We start from the raw sequence: 16,007 nt of genomic DNA on the forward strand, positions 1-16,007 counted from the left end.
ATTATAAATTTTTAATTCTAAATTATAAACTTCAACACTAAATATGACTAACGTTGGTTAACTAAATATTGATTTTCTATACATTTTTTTTAAATATATGGAGAATTGCTAAAAGAATTCACTTGCCATAAGTCATAAAATAACCGAATCTAAGAAATGAAAAGATCTCTCTCTTCTTCATTTTTAAGTTAAATTCGAAAAAAAAAAAGTGTCAAAATTTAATTTCTAGAATCTTTTTAGAGCATATCTCTCTTTGTTTGATTATCGCTCGTCGCCAATATAGTATTTCTTTATTTTGAATCTATTTTGTTGAATATTGAATCTTTTGGTGATCTTAGTAGTATGTACTTGAAAATTCCCCTTATTCAAAATCAACCACAAAGACATCCTTAACATGATTCAACATATTTATTCACATTAAGAAATGCTAGTAAAGAGAGATACCTTCAATACCAGCAAACAGAGCCCCATCTACTAACTTAGAGATCCAGCCAACAAATACTGAGAACACGTGATCCCATCTTGGGTTCACAGTCATAACACAAAGATAGGTTTCCCTGACAAAATTTGAACGTCTCTGGTAATCTGGTATCATCCTAATTGCTGGCCAACTATAGAAAATTACTAGATGTAAAAAAGAGTAGCATGCCCAATCAAAAACAACTACCGTAATAAATTCCTTTCAATACAGATTTTATGCTGGTAGAAGCCACACTAGCTCGTATAATTGCGTACTAGGTAGTAGGTACTGATATTCTTCTCACAGGACATAAGATATGTTGATAAAGAATGGCCGTTGGCATTGAATAAATTTATTACTACCACCACTACGACAAAAGATAAGTTACTACTTGTATTACCTTGACTTGGCCCTTAAAAATATGACTCACCCAGTCAACTCGGGCATCAAAATTGAAAATAAAGAATGACGCAGGAGAAAATTTTTAATTAGCGGTGAAGTTATGCTATTCACGCTGGCTTAAATCATCACTTACCATGTATTTCGGCTAGACTTGGCAATTGTCCTGCAATAAAATGCCTCGAGTTAAATTGCATTACGACAGTTTATGCACAAATGCTGAGCAAAAAATCTCTTTCCATTTTGTATCTAATAAGCAAAATACAACTGCCAAGATTTTGACCTTCATAATATCAGCTGATCTGCTTCTAAGTTATTTTTTGTTCTTATCATATGTTACAATGATCCAGTAACATGACAGCGAAATTGCAAGTTAACGACTAAGCCCTGGAGATTAAATGATAAATTATAAATAGTTCTTTTTTCTTTTTAAATAAAAGTATCAGTATAGCACACTTTTATCTTCCAACTAAACAATGAAACGGGGAAAAATATTCCGAAGTCTAACTTTTTTTTCAGGGGAGGGGAGTGCATATTTGTATAATTACACTGCTTGCTAAAAGGCTACTTGGGTATTGATTAACGATATTGCAAATAAAGTCATTAAGTACAGCTACAATACTTGACAAAGATAGATTGCTGCACTAGATTTCTCTTGTTCTCTGCCAAGTTAACAAGAAATCACAAGAAATTATGGCGAAGCAGTAATCCAAAATCTCATATCTACGCAGAAATTGAGACCTTTTCAGCAGATGCAGATGCAGATGCAGGTGCAGCTATATCCTTAAAACCCAGCATCTTGTTTACTGCAGCAATATAGGCTTTCACACTGGACACAACAACATCCATTCCAGCTCCACTACCACTATTAAAGAGATAAAGCATTGTGTCCATGGATAATTAGAAAGAATTAGATGAATTAAATCAATCAACTTTAGGATTTACCAGAGAAAGCATAAGGCTGAGATTAGATTTATCTTTGAGATTGAAATGGAGAGACAGAGACAGATATTTATGATCTCTGTATTTCTGTATCAAAGACAGTGTCCAGATACAGTCTAAATGTTTGATTTACACATAGAAAGAAGAATAACAATACCTAAATGTTCGATGGACAGTTTCCCCAGTTAAAGCATGAGTAGATGTACGACTCTTGTCCCCTATAATTACAACTCTAGTAGTGGCAATTGCATCAATGCCTTCTGTGACTGCATTCATTGAGTACTCAAGAAGTGTTACTGGTTCCTGCATTATTTTAGAAAAAGAAAAAGGATGTAAGCGCTTCCATTATAAAGTACTTCTTTCAAATATAAAAACCACATCCCAGGGACATCCCAGGGACAAGGTAAAAAAAAAAAACAGGTGACCAGTTTGGAATTTAAGAAATGAGCTTTAATTAAATTTATTATCCTTTTAATATGAAAACCACTTTCCAGGGACAACGTAAAAGACCATAAGTTTATTAAACATTCTTTGGCATGAAAGGTGATCTTCAAATTACCATAAGGTACCTTAAACTAGATCACACAAGCAAGAAAAAATGCATATATTACTTATAATAGTCCAATAAACTTCTAAAATTAAAAGGATCTGATAGACTGGTAGTATGAAAGAATCAACAAATATATACAACTTTGAACCTTCACAATCAGATCAACAGCCTTGTAAGCTGAATCAACAGGTCCTGTACCCACAGAACAAGCAACATGTGTTGTACCATCAAGACCAATAAGTTTTACGGTTGCTGTTGAAAGACCAAGAGTGCCACAAGTCACCTGTACCGGATAGACATTGGTTAGCTTATATTTGTCCTGTTATTATAAGATAATTTGTATTTGTACATAAAATGGCCAGATATATTGAGGAAGCTGGGGAAGAAACAAACAAAAATGTGAGTGCTTAAAGAGTGTATATTGGAAGACTGATACAATGTGATATCGAGATTTGTTAAATATATATATATATAAGAAATAATATGTGTGTGTGTCGTGATGATAAAGCAGAAAATAGTATGTGAAACTTTATTCTATATTTCCTACATTTGTAGTGCTTTATTCATCAAATAATAACAACAACAACAACAAAGCCTTGTCCCACTAAGTGGGGTCGGCTACATGAATCAAACGACGCCATTATGCTCTGTCATGTATCATGTCTACAGAGAGACCGTTTACATGTAAATCTCGTTTGACCACCTCATGGATGGTCTTCTTAGGTCTTCCTCTGCCTTTCACCCCTTGTTCATCTTCCATCTCATCCACTCTCCTGACTGGATGTTCTATCGATCTTCTTCTCACATGTCCAAACCACATGAGACGCGATTCAACCATCTTTTCCACAATGGGTGCTACTCCAACTCTCTCCCTTATATCTCCGTTCCTTATTTTATCCAATCACGTATGACCACTCATTCATCTCAACATCTTCATCTCTGTCACACTCACCTTATGTTCGTGCTCTCCTTTAGCCGCTCAACACTCCGTACCATAAAGCATAGCCGGTCTTATAGCGGTGCGATAGAATTTACTTTTAAGTTTTAAAGGCACTTTTTTGTCGCATATAAAACCAGATGCACTCCGCCATTTTGACCAACCTGCTTGGATCCTATGATTTACATCCTGTTCAATCTCTCCATCATCAAAATAATAACAAAAATAGTAAAATCTAAATAGCTCTATTTTATTTTTCTCCCAAAAAAATAAGGGTATGGCAATGTTATCCATTATTTGCAGTGCATACTTACAAGTTTTTTTTACCAACTTGGAAAAATGACAAACAATCACAGCATTAAAATAGCATCATTTAGTTCTAAAAACATACGTTCCTCTTGCAACAGCCTACATAAAACTTTGTCTTATGCATGGCCACAACGCAATGACATCTTTGGACCCAAGTAGCCAACCCCACAAAAGGCTATGTTCAGGTTCAGGAAGGATAAACTCTAGCTGTCTACCAGTCGGTATACAGAACAATGGTAATGATGTTTCATCGTAGACAGAAAGACGAAAGAAAAGGAACTCATTTAAGAAAACACAAAAATGTTGGGTTTTCAAATACAGCTTCTTCTACTCTCTGTTCTATGTATCAGTCCAGTATACCCATCACATCTTAATATGTCAATCCCTTTAATTTAGATTGTATTTCAACAAAGAAAAATAAATTAATCCAGGAAGAGGACACAGATGTTACATCCTGGAAATGGGAGAAGAAAGGAGGTCGTTGTATCAGTGATCATGGTAAACACATCTCCATAAAGCAGCTGCATTAAAATTTGAAAGTATACCTGCAAATCACCAAGCTTCCAGATAGGCTCTGCCTGAAAAACTTCATCGGATACCAATGCTCGGAGGTCAGCATCAGTAACTCTCTGATACAGAAAGGTTAAAAAGCAAAAGGATGTTAACCAGCACTCATCCAACAGATATAGAATAGCTGCTGTTCACTATAAAACAATCAAACATCGACTACATAAAAGACACAAGCTTCATTTATTACCGACCATATTAATTGTTTGACAGAACAATCAACCATCACAAGACAATTAGACCCAACTTGTTGACTCTGCCAATTCTAGGCAGACCCAGTGAATTTCATTACCAGTAGCACTTGCAGAGTAAGATGAGGAAGAAAATCACTAGCTTTTGTTACCTTCTTTTGCTCGGCCACTGCTTTGAATCGCCAAAATAAACTCTCAACTTGCTCGTCTTTAAGCTCATAACCAAGCTGAAGTGAAAAAAAAATAATAATTCATAAAACAGAAGAAAACTTCAAATAACCATTTACTTTCAACTCAAATATCGGTATACCTCTTCAAGTCGCCTTCTCAAAGCATGGCGTCCACTGCATTAATTGAAGTATGTAAGTGCTTGTTAGAAAGAGAAAATAAGAAATCATGTTTTTTGTTGCTGACAAAACAAGAGAACATAAGAACATGAAACAGAACTCGGTGAGACATCAAAGAAAGAACAAAGGGGCATGTCAGCGAATACAATTGAAAAGATCAACTTACAAATGACACAATTACCAGGTTGCATCTTATACCTTATATGTTGGCTAGCCTATGCATGGAGCATCAAATCCTATGTTCGATCTTAAATTACTTAATAAATTAAATCTTACATTGGCACTGGCAGACAGTAAATGGAAAATATAATACTTTAACATTACTACAATCAACCTCACGCATGGAGGCAATTCAGTGGACATGAAGAAAGCTTCCCAGCAATAAAGCTAGAATCATAATTGAGTGTGGTCCCAAAATATCCCCCTGTCAAAGTCAAACTACAACTCAAGGCAATAACCAGTATGTTGAGAAATAGGACTGACCTTGCTAAGATCTAGAAAGCTAAAACTGAAAAGTGGATTCTCATGCTCAGAATCTTCAGATAAATGATGCAGAAAAATTGATAAACTTAAAAGAATAATGGTAAACAAAATATGCTCAAGTTACCATCACTGTGCCTAAGATTTGATAAACTCAATCAAGCTAGCTTAACATCCTTATTAAAGTAAAGCATGATGCTGCTATTCTGCTCAGAAAACTATCAGCACAACTCATTTCATTTTGCCATCCAGACAGTAATTACTGAGGCGGAATATTTGATTCGGGAGAAGATAAATTCAAAAAAATACGTACAAAATACATATGCTGATATTACGGTGTGAAAACCCATGCAGAAATAAGAGTTATGGAAAAGGTAAAAAAAATACCTAAGCTTGCCAAGTACAATACCAGCTTCATTGGCCCTTTCAAACCCAATATCCTCAGGAGATATTATTTCATATGTTCCTTTATGTTTTAACATCCCATCCTACAAATAATTTAAAAGTAATAATAGAAATGAGAAGGGCTGAAATCAAAGGGCAGCGCAGAGGTGGCATAAAGTTCTAGTTAATCTGGCAAAACAGATAAATAGAGGTACAATTTCAAATAAGGAGCTCGGGTAGAAAAAAAAAATACCAAGAAGGGGGGAAAAAACCACTCCAAGTGATAAATAGAAGAGGTTGTATATCAACTTTAGCTTGTGCAACCATTCTTAAGGAATTATTGTTCTCATAGCAAAATTAGTTATGTTTTTGGAATTCTCCATAAAATAAATTAAAATACACTACCTCCTAAAACAGGTAAAAGAAGTGTGCTGCAACCAGGGCTAGAAAAAAAATGAAAAAGAAAGAATAGAATGTTGGCTGTTTTATGGGAAGGAAATCGATAAAATTCTCATTCATAAAGTGTTCACCCCTTGACAGAACTAATTCTAAATTTTGGCCAATATGGTACATGCTTCAGCTAACAGCCAAACAGGCAATATCATTAACTTGCGAATACTTATTATGTTAGAAGTGAAATTAAATTCAGCAATAACATGGATTTTGTGCCAAGTTGTAAACTTCACAAAAGTAAATGCTTGAGTTCAAGTCCAATTATGTAGGTATATACATGCATATATGTAATTAACAAACCAACCTGGTGTATGCCACTTTCATGAGCAAAGGCATTAGCTCCCACAAGAGCTTTGTGAGGTTGTAACTGCAAACCAGTGTACTCTTCAACCTATAAAAAATATATATTATTATTAAAAAAAATCATCAATTGGTAATTGCCTTAAAAATGAAAAAGAAATAATAAAAGATTGGTTTCAGATATATGACCATCCTGCTTGTCATATAGATGTGTTTTGCATTGATCCCAGTATAAAGACCACCAAAGACATGTTCTCCACATTTCAAGGCCATCACAACCTTCAAAGAAAAAAAAAAGAGCAAGTTACCAAATACTCCAAAATATAAGTTCTTCCAAACATTATTATTCAGGTCCATAGAAAGACAAAAACTGCGGCTATCAAAAGGAACCATGCATGACTCTGCTCCCATAATGGTTATGCATCAAGTACACAATAGAATATTATCCTCACCTCTTCAAGTGAGGCATTACCAGCCCTTTCACCGATCCCGTTAATAGTTACTTCCAATTGCCTTGCACCAGCATGTGCACCCTGAAAGCATCTGAATGCAGGTAAAATCTAGATTCTATTTTTACTGTGTGCTCGCTCTAAATAGTAAAGACGTCATCAGTATACCTGAATGGTGTTTGCAGTAGAGAGTCCAAGATCATTTTGGCAGTGGGTCGAAATAATAACGTTTTCAATTCCAGGAGTATTAGCTTTTATATCAGCAATCAACTTTCCAAATTCGCTCGGCATATTTATGCCCACAGTATCAGGTATGTTTAGGGTTGTTGCCCCGGCCTTGATAACTTCACCTAAAATTTCATAAAGAAACTCCCTATCCGACCTGGTAGCATATAGACAAAACATAAAAAATATAGCTAATACGAAAGACAACAAATAAATAAATAGCTATTCTATACTCTCCGATTCCAAAAGTACGAGACACCGTAATTACCCTTAACTTTATCAGTAAGATTAATGGCAACACTATGGCACGGAAAAACCTAAGAATGCGAATAATTAACTAACTTATGAAACAAGCAAAAGGTTCATGTCCTATTCATTATATTCAAATGTAACAGTATATGACCTTCCAGCATCTTCGGGACTGAACTCGACGTCTTCGCATCCTAAGCTGCGAGCGAACTTGACCATATTGCGAGCAATGTCAACTACCTGTTCTTTGGTTTTTCTGAGCTTGAACTCCATGTGAATGGCGCTGGTGGCGATGAACGTGTGGATCCTGGGCCTCTTGGCGTACTTCACGGCCTCCCAGGCAGTCCGGATGTCCTTCTCGTTGCACCTGGAGAGGCCGCAAATGACAGGAACGTAGCCGTCGGCGTCGACGGCGTTACCGACCTCCTTGGCGATCATCTTGACGGCCTCGAAGTCCTCGTTGGAGGCGGCGGGGAAGCCAGCCTCGATGATGTCTACGCCGAGCTTCGCGAGCTGGCGCGCAATGTCGAGCTTCTCCTTGGAGGTCATGGAGGCACCGGGGGACTGCTCGCCGTCGCGGAGGGTGGTGTCGAAAATCCGAACATAGTTTGGGTCCGGGATGTGGTTCGGAATGTACGGAGGGCGGCGGCGAGGAGCGGGAAATTCGGATTGGGCGGAGCAAGAAATAGCGAAGGTGGGAGAATGTTGTGGTGTGTGTGAGGTGAAGCTGAATCGGAAGCGTTGAGGAAAATGGAGGAAGATGCGGTGGTGGGGTTGGGAAGTGGAAATGGAGGTGCAGGGGGAGACAATAGGGGAGCGGAAGACAGTGGTGGCCATGGAAGTGAAACCCTAACTGAGAGTAGAAGATAGAGTAGTGGAGAGTATAGTGAGGGAGGGTTTGTGTGTTTGTTTGAAGAGCGGAGAAGGTGGCTGTGGTTCGCTGTGGATCGCTGTGGATATGCTCTTCTTCTTGACGACTAGCAGAGTGAAATGGCGGCGATTGCTTTGTTGGCCGTGACTAGACACTTAACTATTTGAGTGTATATCCACTTTAATGTAATAAAATCTTTTTGAGAACTAAAATGTTCGACAAAAATGTTATTAATGATCTATTTGAATATATATTTTAATTATTTTTTAAAATAACCAATTATTAGATTTATAATTTATTATATTTGAAATATATAAAGGAAGGAGTTAAAAAGTCAATGGATTATAGTTCAAATGGCATAATTTTTTTATATTTATCTAAAGATTACGGGTTCGAGTCTCATTATTAATTTTAAAAAAGAATTAAGTTTGAGAGATATAATTATAAGAGTGGATATAGTGTAATAGATTATATTGTTTAATATTTAATATTTAAAATTAAATTAGTAAAATCATTATAATTTAAAAATAATATTTTTATAATAATTGTAAGTTTTTAAAATATTGTTTTTACTTATAAACGATTTGTTATTTAAATATTATTATTTTATTGCAAAATACTTTTTCCTAATGCTTCCTGTTCCGTTCTAGGTGAACCGAGGTATACGACGCCAAAGTTAGCTGCTTGCGTCCTGGGAAGAGCTTATATGTCGTCTAGGGAGTAGCGTTGTAGGAGAACCTCGGCACCTTGAAACACGGCGGCGGGAGCACCTGCAATAAGCACTCCGACGCTCAAGTAAGAACAGGGATTATCAGAGAATAAGAAAAATAAACTAGAGCGAGTAAATGTAACCTGACTGTTCATGGGCTATTTGGCTTGGTTTTATAGGCGAGTAAGGTGTTAGTTGAGATTTGTGTGTTCCGATATGTCTGGTGGGTGCCGTTGCTGGTATCTTTGACTGTTGCAGAGTTGTGATCGTGTTTGGGTAGTGGGCTCCGTTATTGTAGGTAATGGTTGGAAGGTAGCGCAGACTTGTTGATGACTCAGTCAGAGGTTTCCGTTGTTGCTTTGTTTGTTTCCGAGCTTTATGTTCGGTTTCGTCAGTTATGATCCTATTATCGAGTATAACGGGGTACACATCATAGCCCCCAAGCTCGGCTGGTGTTTTGTGTGGAAAAGAGCAGACGAGCTTTAATGGGCTTGCGGTTGATTCTTACTGTACGTAGGTCTTTAGCGTTTGGGCCTACTTTGTTTGTTGATGGACTTTGAAAAGACTTTTGGGAGACTCTTTCTTTGCGTTCTCACGAAACGTGTCGCTTTTAATGCACTTCTTTGCCGGTTGGGTTTTTCACGTTTTTTAGTGGTCATTAGTCAAGTCATCTACTAGGTTAGTGGGCTTGCAATAATTTTTCTCTTGTCTCAGAACTCTGCTGTTTCAACTTCTCACAGTTTTACTTTCATTATGTCCTCCAAAGGTTAGTACTTCTGCCCTTATTCTTCACTGTTACTGTAGTTGTTTATTCATGGCGGGAGAAAAAGGAAAAGAGAAATCGAAAGCTGTTGAGGTTAAAGAAGATGACCCATATCATTGGGTTCATGATGATGTGAGGACTCGTTCCTCATCGTTTACCAGTGTTAAGTCCATGGCTGATTTGAGAGGTCTGAATGTTGTGAAGAGTGGTTCCAACGTCGCCGTTGAATTTCTTCCTTGTTCTGGCAGCGATAGGGTGTGCGAGAGGAGAGGTGATTGGGGGTATTTCTACATGTATACTCCCTGTATGATTGAACTTGGCGTTAAGTTTCCCTTTTCCTCATTCGAATGTGATGTTCTTACTCAACTTAACTGTGCGCCCTCGCAGTTACACCCGAATTCTTGGGCGTTTCTTCACGCTTTTCAATATTTAATGGATTTTCTTTCGTTCCCCTGCTCGTTGTCGTTGTTCTTTTCACTGTTTCAAGCCAAAGGAGTTCGAAAGGGTTTGTGGGTTTGACTTAGTAGTTTTCTGGGTCGTTCTCTCTTTCTTCTGTATAAATCTTCTTTTAAAAACTTCAAGTCTCTTTTTATTAAAGTTCGATCGGTTGAGGCTGAGTATCCATTTTATTTAGACGATGAGCTTTTCGAAAGGTTTCCTCTTTACTGGTGTTCTGAGCCGAGTCAAATTCTTGAGGTTGCTGAGCGAAGTGAGGAGGAGGATTCCCCTTTTAGATTTTCTTGTTGAAAGTTTTGCTGACGGGGTGTGTTTATCGATTTCTGAGCTTTTGCGTTTGTATGATTCTGGTGACAGTGAGGGCTTGAAAGTGTATATAGGTAACATTTTGCTTTGTTATTTGTTTGTGTTGATGTTGTAATATCTTCTAATTGTTGGTTTGCTCTTGTAGGTGGGCGGGTTCCCCTCTTGGATCCTTATCGGCTTCAGTCCTTTATGACAAAGAAAAAGGAGAAGGATACTAGTGGTGTAGGAGTTCAGAAGGATGATGGTGGACAAGTAGCTTATTCTACTGCTCAGTCAGCATCTTCATATAAGAGGAAGAGAGGTGATATTGATAAGTCTGTGGAAGTTATCTCAGAGAGTGATCAAGAGGTCGTTGTTGGTGATATGGCCGCCTTTCATCGTCAAAAAAGGCTTCATGGCTTTATCTCGGGATCTAGCTCCCACTCGTTGTGGAGCGATCAGTTTAATTTTGCCGAGTTAGTAGACAGGGCGTCCTAGTATCCTGGGGATATGCTGATGACTCGTCGGGTTGGTATGGAGGCGCTTGGAAAGTTTGTTCAGGTTATGTTCGGCTTCCTCTATGTTCTTTTATGTTTCCTTTTGCTGTTCTGTTCTTATATGGTGTTAATTTTGCAGATCGTTGCTTCTCATCTGATGTGTGTCGGCCGCACCACCAAGCTCATAGGTGCTGAGCAGCAGGAGGCTATTGATAAGGTCTCTGACTTGGAGAGGTCATATAAGGCGAGAATTGTTGAACTGGAGAAGTTATCAAAGGAAAAAGATGATATTGCTATTAGTGCTGTGGCTAAGGCAAAGGAATCTGAAGAGGAGGTGGCTCGTTTGAGGGACCAAGTTCGGTTGCTGCAGGCTGATATAAAAGAGAGTGACGTTTCTAAGGGGAAGTTGACTGCAAGGGTTCATGAACTGGAAGAAGCGGGAATGGAGATGTTTGTCTCCGGCTTTGATCGTGCCGTTAGCCAAATTTCCTTATTGGCCCCTGATTTTGATTGTAATCATTTGGATGCGACTAAGATCGTGATTGATGGGAAGCTAATCGTAGATGGCACTGTGGAGGAGCATGATGAGAATGCTCCCCCCTCTTAGTTTGTTTTGCCTTATGTATTTTGGATATGTATTGTTAACTCTTAACTATTGTTTGACTTTAGTTTTGTTTGACCGAGGTTTGGTCATGTTCGCTGTTTTGTTGCTATTTTGAACTCGGATAGTGTTTGTTTTGGCCGAGCTAAGGCCAAGTTGACTATATCACTTTCTTGTGATTTTTGTGGCGTACGTTTTATTTGTTTTTGCATTTTGTTTGTTAGGATTGGGTTTGTTTGAAAGAACCAATCACGTTCATTTGAATATATTGGGCGTCCGGCCTCATTAAAACCCTTCCTTAGGCAAAACCCTCTTTATTTTGGGAGAAAAGCTCTAAGGGGGGAAAAAGAGTACCTTCATCCGCTGATTGTACAAGTCGTGATCTATACATTTTTAATGATGAAACGTTCCAGTTTCCTGACACTGGGTTGCCTTGTAATGTTTGGAGTTGGTAAGCCCCCATTTCCGAGTACTTTTGCTATTCGGAAAGGTCCTTCCCAGTTTGCGGCGAGCTTCCCATGCGAAGGAGGTCGTCTCGCATCTTCGGTTCGTCTGAGGACTAGGTTGTCCTTAGTGAATGTTCTTGGAACGACTTTTCTATTGTGTTTTCTTTCTGCCAATTGTTTCATGGCTCTCTGTTTGATTGCCGTGATATCTCTGTCTTCTTCGACGAGGTCAAGCTCGGCGTTCCTTATGTATGTGTTGTGTTGCTCATCGTATAGCTCGGTTCTGATTGTGGGAGTTCCGACCTCTACTAGAATTAGCGCTTCTGACCCGTACACTAGTTTGAAGGGTGTTTCTCCCGTGGTGGTTTGTATTGTTGTGTTGTAGCTCCATAATATTTTTGGGATTAGCTCGGCCCACTCACCCTTCGCGTTGTCGAGCTTTCTTTTTATTGCCTGCAATATAACTTGGTTAGTAGCCTCGGCCTGCCCATTGGTTTGTGGGTGTTCGACCGAGCTAAAATGGTGTTGTATATTAAATTTTTTTAGAAATGAGCTGAGCTTGTTATCTGTAAATTGTCTACCATTGTCTGATATTATTTCCTTTGGTATTCCAAATCGGCATATTATGTTTTTCCATATGAAAGATCTTACCTTGTTGGCTGTTATTCTTGCTAAGGGTTGTGCTTCTATCCATTTTGAGAAGTAGTCTATTGATACTAAAAGAAATTTTACCTGACCTGGCGCTATTGGAAATGGGCCAAGGATATCAAGCCCCCATCTGTGGAAAGGCCAGCTTACCTCCATGCTGTGTAATACCTCGGCTGGCTTTGTAGAGATGGCTTCGTGCTTTTGACATTTGTCACATGTCTTGACTTTTGTTATGCAATCTCTTTTCATTGTCGGCCAATAGTATCCCGTTCGGACGATCTTTGCGGCGAGAGCTCGTCTGCCGATGTGATTCCCACATACGCCCTCATGCACTTCGTCCATCACCTCCCTTGCCTCATCAGTACCTAGGCATTTTAGCAATGGTGTTGAGAAATCGCGTCTGTATAGCTCTCCCGCTATGTTTGTGTAAAGACTTGCTTTTCGTCTGAATTGTTGTGGGTTGAGCTCGTCCCTAGGTATGGTACCCGTGTTAACGTACTCAAGAACAGGTGTTCTCCAGTCATGGAGGTGGTTAATCCTTGTTATAGATAGTAATTCAATGCTGGGCTTTTTAAGTGTAAGCTGTGATAATGCCGATATTTGTGTGTCTGCCCTAGTGGCGGCAAGTTTGGATAAAATGTCTGCTCTAACATTCCTTTCTCTATGCACATGTAGAATAATGAATGAACTGAACTTTGAGATGAGATTGATAAACTCATATTTTATGATATATTTTGTACTTAATCTGAGTGATTTATTCAATCCTTCACCCACTTATTCATATTAATTGCATGGTTTTACTTTCCCTTCCTTATTATGTGATGTATGTGAAAAACATGTTTCCTATGCTTAAAAATAATTATTTTAATTACCCTTTATTTCCATTCAATGCCATGATTAGTGTGTTGAGTAATTTCAGATCTTCTAAGACAGGAATGACTTAAAGGATGGAAATGAAACATACAAAATTGGAAGGAAAGCTTAAAACGGAGTTTTTGAAGAAACTGGCAGCCACGCGATCGCATGGGCGACGCGGCCGCATGCCAGCGCGAAGAGACATTAACGCGGCCGCATGACTGACGCGACCGCGCGCCTTGAGCGAAACGCATATGACGCGGACGCATGACTGACGCGACCGCGTGACAAGGAAAAAAACTCCCAATGACGGGACCGTGTGACCCATGCGGACGCGTGACAGAGGCCACGCACCAGAAATTGTAGAAAACACTCATAGCGAATTCTGAAGCCCTTTTTGGCCCAAATCCAAGTCCAGAAGGCATAGACCAGAGGTTATGAAGTGGGGGAATGCATCCATTCAAAGGAGAGTCGCCAATTAGTTACTATTCATGATTTAGATTTAGTTTTGAGGGAGGTTCTCTCCTCTCTCTTTAGGATTAGGATTTAGATTTAGGACTTTATTCGCTTTCAGGATTATCTTTTTATCAGGTTCAATATTCCTTTTTATTATTTTCTCAATTTAGTTTATGAATTCTTCTATGTTACAGATTACTCTTTGAATTAATGTTATTTGAGGTATTTCAGTTTACAATTGCTCTCTTTTGATTATGTTACTTTTATCCCCAATCTGAAGACATTTTTATTCCGGTAGATTTACTTTTTCCCTTTTGGTCTTGGTTAAGAAATCAGTAACTCGGGAGTTGTCAAACTCAAACATGATTGATAATTGTTATCTTTGCTAATTGAATTGAACTTCAACAATCCCAATCTTTCCTTAGGGATTAACTAGGATTTGAGGATCTAACTAATTAGTCACTTGACTTTTCTTTACTTTAAGTAAAGACTAACTGAGTGGAATTAAGATTCAATCTTCATCATCATTGATAAGGATAACTAGGATAGGACTTCTAATTTCTCATACCTTGCCAAAAGTTTATTTTACGGTTATTTAATTATTTTACAGTCATTTACTTATTCTAATTGCAATTTAAATTACTTGTTCCTCATCTTAAAAACCCCAATTTACAATCTTCATAACCAATAATAAGAACATACTTCCCTGCAGTTCCTTGAGAAGACGACCCGAGGTTTAAATACTTCGGTTATCAATTTATTTAGGGGTTTGTTACTTGTGACAACCAAAACGTTTGTACGAAGGAATTTCTGTTGGTTTAGAAACTATAGCTACAACGCGACTATTTTTATAAAGTTCTTTACTGGCAAAAATTCTAACGTCAGAGATCCTTTGCTACAAGCCAATATCGCTCTAGCAAGGGATCTTTTACCTGATATTTTCCTCGGATTTGTTGAACAACCAAGAGGGAGTCACAGTGTGCTGTTAGGCTTTGTACTTGGTGGTTGAGGGTGAGCTTGAGTCCGGCTATGAAGGCCTCATATTCGGCCTGATTGTTACTTGTTGGGAAGTGGAATTGGAGGGATTGTTCGGCCACCACGTTGTCTCCTTCTTTTAGGATTATCCCAGCTTCGCTTCCTCCTCAGCTGGATGCTCCGTCGACGTGTAGCTCCCAGAGTCTGTTGTGTTCGTCCGAGGTTAGTTCTAATATAAAGTCGGCGAGGATCTGCGCTTTTAATGCCGACCTTGGTTGAAATTGGATATCAAATTCTGAGAGCTCGATGGACCATTTGGTCAGTCGTCTGGCCAGTTCTGGTTTTGTCGGTATTTGTCTTAATGGTTGGTTTGTCCTTACTATTATTGTGTAGCTCTAAAAGTAGTGTCTGAGTCTTCTTGCTGTTATTACAAGTGTTAAAGCTAGTTGTTCTATCTTCGGATACCTTTGTTCTGTTGATTGCATTACTCTACTGACGAAGTATACCGGTTGTTGTGTTTTTCCTGTCTCAATGACTAAAGCCGAGCTTATTGAATGATTAGAAACGGATAAATATAAGTATAAAGATTTACCGACTTCTGGTTTTTGCAGCACGGGTGGTGATGACAAAATGGTTTTGAGCTCGGCGAACGCTTTCTCACATTCTTCTGTCCATTAAAACTTCTTATTCTTTGTTATTGTTTGGAAGAAATGATATGATCGGCTTGAGGCTGATGGTAGAAACCGAGATAGTGCTGCTATATTTTTTGCTAATTGTTGTACCTCTTTTATTGTTTTAGGGCTCGCCATGTTAAGTACTGCTTCGCATTTTTCAGGGTTTGCTTCAATTCCTCGTGAAGTTAGCATGAATCCGAGAAATTTGCCTCCTTACACCCCAAAGGCACATTTTTCTGGGTTGAGTCTCATCTTGTATGCTCGGATCTGTTCAAATATCTCTTTGAAGTCGTCGCAGTGTGACCTTTCCTGAGTGATCTTGGTGACCATATCGTTCACATAGATTTCCATGTTCCGACCTATTTGGTGATGGAACACTTTGTCCATTAGTCGTTGGTAAGTTGCACCTGCATTCTTTAGACCAAATGTCATTACTTTATAACAAAAATTTCCATGTTCAGTTATAAATGTTGTTTTGCTTTGGTCTTCTGGATGCATGAGTATCTGGTTGTAGCCAGAGTATGCATCC

General features: G+C 38.5%; 2 protein-coding genes across 6 annotated transcripts; one reads left to right on the forward strand and one right to left on the reverse strand.

Moving 5' to 3' along the window:
• Positions 1 to 347: 347 nt before the first annotated feature.
• On the reverse strand, positions 348 to 8,266 carry LOC107617925 (2-isopropylmalate synthase 2, chloroplastic). 5 transcript variants are annotated; one of them, XM_088498332.1, is made up of 14 exons: positions 7,397 to 8,266; positions 6,937 to 7,150; positions 6,772 to 6,852; positions 6,509 to 6,598; positions 6,324 to 6,410; positions 5,570 to 5,670; positions 4,666 to 4,699; positions 4,508 to 4,582; positions 4,143 to 4,226; positions 2,500 to 2,634; positions 1,959 to 2,104; positions 1,601 to 1,724; positions 996 to 1,025; positions 348 to 557 (listed from the first exon to the last, which is right to left on the reverse strand). In XM_088498332.1, the coding sequence occupies exons 1-13, from the start codon at positions 8,077 to 8,079 to the stop codon at positions 1,008 to 1,010; spliced, it is 1,872 nt and encodes a 623-aa protein (XP_088354458.1). In that variant the 5' UTR covers positions 8,080 to 8,266; the 3' UTR covers positions 348 to 557; positions 996 to 1,007. The 5 variants fall into 5 exon arrangements, with proteins under 5 accessions (XP_088354458.1, XP_088354457.1, XP_088354459.1 ...); XM_088498331.1 differs by having other exon boundaries at positions 348 to 603; XM_088498333.1 differs by having other exon boundaries at positions 348 to 611.
• A 2,570-nt stretch (positions 8,267 to 10,836) lies between these two features.
• On the forward strand, positions 10,837 to 11,430 carry LOC148546847 (uncharacterized). The gene is made up of 2 exons (XM_088497967.1): positions 10,837 to 10,887; positions 10,963 to 11,430. The coding sequence occupies exons 1-2, from the start codon at positions 10,837 to 10,839 to the stop codon at positions 11,428 to 11,430; spliced, it is 519 nt and encodes a 172-aa protein (XP_088354093.1).
• The last annotated feature ends 4,577 nt before the right edge of the window (positions 11,431 to 16,007 follow it).

Source organism: Arachis ipaensis, chromosome B9 (genome assembly GCF_059453495.1).
Source record: "Arachis ipaensis isolate K30076 ecotype BB chromosome B9, ASM5945349v1, whole genome shotgun sequence".
Lineage (NCBI taxonomy): Eukaryota > Viridiplantae > Streptophyta > Magnoliopsida > Fabales > Fabaceae > Arachis > Arachis ipaensis.